The sequence below is a fragment of the Charadrius vociferus genome, unplaced genomic scaffold (assembly GCF_000708025.1).
Source record: "Charadrius vociferus isolate BGI_N301 unplaced genomic scaffold, ASM70802v2 scaffold92, whole genome shotgun sequence".
NCBI classification, from domain to species: domain Eukaryota; kingdom Metazoa; phylum Chordata; class Aves; order Charadriiformes; family Charadriidae; genus Charadrius; species Charadrius vociferus.
The window spans coordinates 5,953,781-5,961,145 of record NW_009647874.1 but is presented as its reverse complement, the minus strand read 5'-3'; the positions used below and the strand labels follow the sequence as shown (position 1 = coordinate 5,961,145).

The following is a 7,365-nucleotide window of genomic DNA, read 5'->3' as shown; positions in this document are numbered from 1 at the left end:
TGTTACTTAACTTGAAAATGTTCCCCCCCGCCCTTTTTTTTTAATAATACCATGAAGCTAGTGAATGAGGCCTATTGTCTAAGACCTTCAAAGTGTTTCAATATAGCCTTATTACAACATGAGCAAGTAAAGTTAGAAAATTCTGAAATGAAATAAAGAATTTTTAAATGGGTGTATTAGGCTTCTCTATCCATGGCTCTTATGTTAGTGATCACAGCTCTTAGCAGACACCGTGAACCTTAACCGACAAAGGTATGAAAACCAGACATTGGCATTAGTAGGATTTTACTGCAATTTACTGTTCTTCTAAGTACCGATGTAGCCTGTTGATGAGAAAATCTTTATGTCACTGAAAGGTGCAGTCTCACACAAAGGCGCATGTATAGACAACATCTTTGCAGCTTATTTTTCAGATACAATCTCGCATACTACTTCAAAATACAGTGAATGTTTTTCCAGTCATCTCTCAGTTTTAAAAATGGGGAAGGTGGCAGTGTTTACCTATTACCTCATTTATCATTCCACAAACATCATAATTTTGGGTAGTTGTCAGGGCGACTAAGTGAAAGAAATGGAGGAGCAGGACAAAACATACCAATAATAGCTGAATTTCTTAAGATTTGAAATGCTGCCTTAGGCTAGAGTGATACTTGAATTAGTAGAATTATTTAAGAAGTGATCTGAATATTTCAAATTAAAATTAAACCAACAGTAAAATAAGCTAGTTACACCAAGTATGATTGACTGTTGTGCTTCTCTTTTTTACCTTGGCAGGATTACACTTTGACTATGTATTTTCAACAGTACTGGAGAGATAAGAGGCTGGCTTACGCTGGCATACCTCTCAACCTCACGCTTGATAACAGAGTGGCGGATCAACTCTGGGTGCCTGATACTTACTTCTTAAATGACAAGAAATCATTTGTGCATGGCGTTACCGTGAAGAATCGAATGATTCGCCTTCATCCGGATGGAACGGTGCTTTACGGCCTCAGGTCTGTACTTCCATGATGAAGATTTAATCACTGTTGTTATGTATTGTTGATATTTGCTTTCCGGTACAAGGTTATTACAAACATTGGGTAGTGTATTATGTAACCTTTCCTGTAACTCCAAAAGATGCCTGTAGAAAACAAATGACACACTCGATGTTTCTTAATTTTGCCAGAAGCGCCTTCAGTCAGGTTTTATCTGTTTCTGTAGAGTCACCATATCTGGAAAGCCCAGTGGCTATAGGAAGCAGAAAGGCAAACATTAATTGTAAACCTGAAAATTTTGTCCAAAATACAGGCGGTAAGATTGAACGTGAGTGCTTATGTTGTCTCTTGATGTGTCTGTAGTCTATAAAGAAAAAGCTACAAGCAGCCCTGGCTGAGTGGAGTCATCCACAGGCAAGACCATGACTATGGGTACCTTCAGTGCTTTCTTCAAACAGGGATCAGCACTGCAATGTGTTATGTTTCAAACCAGAGGTACAAAGTGACCTTATGTTATCCTACTTTCTACATATTTTAGGCTTGACCTATGTTTTCTTTGTTTTCTCTCATAGCTTTTAGGGTTAGGAATGCTGAGAAATCCTTCCCTTATAAACATAATTACACTATCAAAAATCTTAATGGAAGACTCAGCAGTATCAAAAAATTGCTTTCTTTTGACAGGTTACTCCACTTGCTCCAGTGGTTTAAACTATACCAGCAAAACAAATCTTTGCCAGTGAAAGTTCCATTTCCATCATCATCCACCATTGTATTATTAAGCATGGATAATACTCAAGATTGCTGCACATACATAGCACAGGATTGAAAGTCCCTAGTATAAAAAGGAATGAGATCTGAAAAGTGGTTCAGGTGGATTATATGACTAGTTTAGCTGCTTTTGGTTTTTATCAACAGTTGAACTTTTTACCTGACTTGGCTCTTGGACTATAGTTGGATGAATCTTTCTAGACAAAATGAAAAAAAACTCAGCCTATTATGAAACTTGAAAGAAGTTTAGGATGTTCAGGAAATATTGTCTCTGTAATTAACCGTTTTTAGAAAAAAGAAGCTTTCATCTTGCATGCTTTTGACCAAATGTGGAACACTGCAGGTTTAGGATTCTTTCCAAAAGTAGTGAAAAAATGATGCAAGATATTTTTGTGTCCTTTAGTGTATCTCAAGAACCATCCCCACAAGCAATGTAATAAAAAAGTGATATAGATTAGAAATCTTGTGATCGTAATAATGTATAGAAGTCTTTCTGCCAAGCTAAAAACATTTGGAGTCATTCAGGTGAGGATTATCTGTCATAAAGTAGTGTATCTGAATAAATTAGCCTCCTCTTCTGCAAACCGTAAACGTCCACAAGCAGATTGCGTATCACTTGATAGTATTTGATTGGCAGGGATTTCACCAGTGGCTTATGTGTGGCAAACTTATCTCCGTTCCCTGTCTTCTGAAAGCACACAATATCCATGTTCAGATAGCCATGGTGTGAAGTTAAATCTTGGCAAAATACAGGACATTGTGATCAGAAGGAAGAAAATATCTGAGCCTTAGCTCTGTTGATTTAAAACTTGAGCTTTGTGTTGCTCTACCACTAGCCTAACTTCTTGTGTTGTGGCTTCAGAGCACCCTGATGGTGTTGGCCTCAAGCCGCAGTCTAGAGGCAATGATTCATCCTGTGGGCTGAGACCAGAACCCAGAATTTTATGTGCGACAAAACACAGTGTCGCTGAGAATAATAGGGGAAATTTTGGAGGGTTGCAACCAATTGTAGAATAACCATGGAGCAAAGCATTTCCTCAAAAATTTATAACGGAAGTGATCCCAAGGCCACACTGGCTCTGTGTTCTCTTCTGAACAATGCAGAATTTATCATAGTTTTGAAAGACTTGACCTTCAGTTATTCAGGGTTCCTCTCTACTTCAGAGAAAGCAGTTTGCTACTGCTGCAGAAGTCTGTGAGGGTGGGCGAATGGGGCAGGAGCTTTTTGAAGCTCAACCCATTTCTTGGGAATTTTTTTCTTTGGGCATGATACTGACTTTATCCTACCTTATTCAGAATAACATACAACACATATGATCATACAACAGCTTTTTTTCAAAATAGACCAAAAAAGAAATAATGACATTATAGACCGGGGATCAAAAATAGAGTCTTTCCGGCTGCTGGTGTGTTTGCTGTATATAGACCTCTTGTTCTCAGGCAGTACAATGGTAAATGTTATAACTAAATAGAGTGAAGGAATAGATTGGTTGTATCTGAATGGACTCACATATTTATCACTCGAATATAAAACACGATGGATGTTTGCAAGGTGAAAAGGTTAGTTGTGATCGGTCAGACAAGGCAACCACACTTATTTCTGTTCTTTTCTGGATGAGTGTATTTTTGTATCAAGATGAGAAGAGGATCAAGTTAGCCATCGGGCCTGTGACCTAGTCATATGAGAAGTTTTTATATTGCTTAGACTGATTTATATTGCAAACTTTTGGGGGACAGAAGATAACCTTCTGTCAGTTGTTTATGCAGCACCTCCCAGCTGCATCCCCACATCACAGGTGGGGATACAATATATCAAAATAATCAAAGGCAATCAGCCTGGTAATAAAGTAGCAGAGAAGGGTAAGAGAAGCTGTACCCATAGGACAGATAACTGGAGCAAGGAGTTTTAAACAATTAAAAATATTTCCTTTGTGTATTGCCTTCACCCAAAATGTATGTGTATCTGTTTACCGCTTTATCTTTGTCTGGCTTGTAATTGTTTCTCTGTCACTGCTGTGATGATGAATTCTTGAAACCTTGTTGTCCTGCTGTGTCAGGCAGCATCCCATCCCATAAGAAATAAACCTGCTCTTCTTGGGAGTGTACACAAGCCTGAGCAATTAAAATTTGCTTTTGGTGAGCATTTGTGCAAGTTAAATTTGGTTGCTTGAACGTTCATTCAGGAGGGACCTCTGAGCACTCAACTTACTTTTAGTAAATGTGTTAAATTTGTTTCTATCTCTACCTAGCTGTATCTTCTTTTCTAGTGGATATTTATGAAATTAAAAACATGCATTTTGCTGCAGTGTAAAAAGTTTCTTGAGCAAGAATATGCAGTTTCTGGTATTGGAACTTGTGACACAGAACCACTATAGTATGTGAACAGGCCAAAATAAAAATACATTCCTTAAAAAGTCATAAGGAAATTAGTAAGTTGAATGCAAGTTTGCCAGCTGCATAATTTTTAATAATTCTGCCAAATTAATCATTTGTAAGAGTATGTTTTCTGTATGGCTGGCATTTAAAGCTAGTTATTCAACATAATAGTTAAGATGCTGGTACCACACTCCCTCTTGTATCAACTTAGCTCATGAGGATTCTGCTGCAGGATCTTAAATGCGCTCTAGATCAGTGTAGGGGAGTGTACTAAAGCACAGGATAGAACCCTCATAGCAGCAATGCCCCAGTGTGCCCGCTTGTTTTCCTTGGAGCACAGTTATCAGTTGATTCAGAAGCAAGATCATTTGATTGCACAATCAGTATGGCTTTGTAAAGCTGTTCACTGCAAAGACCTTGTTCATCAGTGATCACAGATTTAAGACTAAGTTTTCTCCTCTTAGACCTTAGGCTAATACTAACTTTATATGCTTAGCTAGAGCAGCTAGTAGTCGTCATATTGAGGACGCGTTCATTGCCATAAGTAATAGCCATGTGACTAGCACCTTGCTTGAAGGGCAAGAAGGCCACTTGTAAACGTTCAGCGCAAAGAAAACATCCCCCTAAAGTGCAGAGCAGCTGAGGAGTTGTTGTTTGTAAACTATTCCAGCCCACTGGCACGTGTGCTAACAGAGGAACCAGAGCATCTCCCGTCAGACAGCTGGAGGAGGATTGACCTGAAGTATCCTCCTGTGATACAATACTTGATCTCTGAAAGCTTGTGGGATTAACATGAGGGTATTCAGAGGACACACAGAGTGGACAGCAGTGCCAAAGGCATGATCATGCTGTAGATATATCTGGGAAGGACAAAGATCAGGTGTGTGCCTTTCTTACTGGCTACTGGTAGGAGCAGAAGTGAGAACAGACGCTGAGTAACAGATCCTTGAGCTTTTTCCTCTCCTGGCCCATCCATTGCCTTTGTGTTCATACAGCTGTCTCTCCCTTTGCAAAGAATTTATAATATTTTCTTGCAAAAGCACTTTCTCAGTAAGAGAAAGATGGCTTCTGTTGTTCTATGAGATAGATATAATGGGCTTAATTCTTTCCTTTGCATATTATGTGAAGTTATCTGTCTGAAATAACCTATATGCTAAGGATAAGCATTTTTCCTTCCTTTTCTGGGAGAATTGGACAAGGTGTTCATAATAACACCGGGTTTTTCTTTAGTGTGAAAGAGTTGAAGAAAGGCACCTAACTACTTTTCTCCTCTTGAAATGGCACCCTGAATTTTAGACTAGTTTACCACATTAGAAGACAGCCATTTCTGAAGGTTAAGGGATTAAAGAGAAAGCTTCAGAACTGAGAAACCACATGAACAAAACCTCAACACTGAGGGTTCCAGCTTTTAGAGGTCCATTTAAGGCATTTCCCCTCTTGTATTATGAGCATAAGATATCACCAGAATATTATTCGTGTAGGAATTAAACGTGTACAAGGTCCATGTCTTGTTTGTATCAGAAAAGTATCATTAAGGAGCAGACCTAGTCAGGCCCAGAAGACAATTTAAATGTGAAATTTATATGACTCCATTATAAAGAAATGATACATAATAATGTACATACTCTTGGTGAAGGCTATGATTCAGCAAAACACTGAAACACACTGAAAATTAATTGTGAGCATATGGTTTTATCTGTCTGAAAGTTAGTACAAATAGATAAATAAATTAATTTTAAAATAAAGGGCAAATGCTGTGTGAAGCTGTTAGTACCATTGTTTTAATTTTACATGTGTGCTGTTGACACTCCTGATACACAAGAGCTGGATGAAAAATGCAGATTCATCATTACTGAAGTGTTTTGCAAATTCATCATTAGTGTGCTAAATTGCCTGCATTAGAAATAAAAAAGCAAAAATATATTGTTATTTGGGTATAAAAGTTAAAATTCAATATGGTGCTTCATTACAAAATCCTCCTTAAATTTGAAAACTAGAGAGGCGTACTCAACTTTGAAACAAAGCGTTTTGCTGGACTTGAGACATTTTTTCAACATTTTAGTTTTTTTTTCTAGAGCTGCCACAGAATCAAGAAATCAGTTATTCACACAGCTCTGATCATTTTGACGTTTGTAGCAGACTTTTTTTGCTTCACATTTTCTGATATAAAGTCATAGCCTTTAATCTCAGCAAATTTGTATGTAGTATTTGCATATGCAGATAGGTTCATTGAACTCCAAAGGGACTGGTTGCGTAAGGGTAAGTCACAGTGAGTTGTTCCATTGCAGTCAGTGTAACTGCTGTTGTATTAAACTGCTGCTCCATGTAAAATGATGGACCAGATTTTTGATTATTGTAAGCTCCTCTTCGGAGAGCCCTCACTTTGAAAAATAAACAACAATAATAACAGAACCTGGGTTACTTGCTGTACAGTAATTCTGTTTGGTGTTTGTATTTCAGAATCACAACCACTGCAGCTTGTATGATGGACTTGAGAAGATACCCATTAGATGAACAGAACTGTACTCTGGAAATAGAAAGCTGTATGTACATAAGTAAATGTGTGTAAAACCTAGTTCAAATGCTGGGCAGTTTTCCTTTTATAGAACTGTGTAATATTTATGGTGGTATCTATAAACACTGTGAATCATGCAGTTATCACCCTTATCACCCTTTGGATTTTTTGTTTGCTTGTTTATTTGACTTTTTTTTTAAAAAATGGATACATCCTGAAAAACGGGTTTAGGAGAGAATGAAGCCATTGATTGCTCCAGACTGATTTGGCAGAGGCAGTGACTGGATGCTTATCTTCAACACAAGAGAATGAATGTTCCTATTTTAATCAGGTTCATTTTCAAGAGGGCAAACACTGTGATATCATTTTCTTTCAGTGTGCTGTATTATGCATGGATGGTCTTGCCATAGGTCCCCTCCTCTGGTTTCAGATCAGATCCCCATTTATGATTTGAAATTCTGTTCCACATGGAACCAGATTCTCTCTACTAACTAGTCATGACCTAGGATTGCAATATTCAGATGTATATTTGCCTTCAAGAGTTCCTGCTCCGTTTCTGCTACTGGCTGGAGACTGTGGGCCAGATACAGAAAATAGTAGTGTATAGTCTATAGTCCTCCACTAGCGAAGCCAATGGAAATGGTGTGACTCACTCTTTTCAGTGTGAGTGGAAAAGATCTGCCCCAATAATGCTTGTCTGCATTCGTTGAATAATCCACCTTTTCCTGC

General features: G+C 38.1%; 1 protein-coding gene across 2 annotated transcripts in view; it reads left to right on the top strand.

The window, feature by feature from the left end:
* Window positions 1–779: 779 nt before the first annotated feature.
* GABRB3 (gamma-aminobutyric acid (GABA) A receptor, beta 3) overlaps window positions 780–7,365 on the top strand; it is a 33,172-nt gene continuing 26,586 nt past the window's right edge. The window contains exons 1-2 of one of the 2 annotated variants that reach the window (XM_009883101.1): window positions 780–995; window positions 6,582–6,664. In XM_009883101.1, coding sequence (XP_009881403.1) covers window positions 790–995; window positions 6,582–6,664 — 289 coding nt within the window. In that variant the 5' untranslated portion in view covers window positions 780–789. The remainder of the gene's footprint in view (window positions 996–6,581; window positions 6,665–7,365) is intronic. The other variant, XM_009883102.1, reaches the window with a different exon arrangement.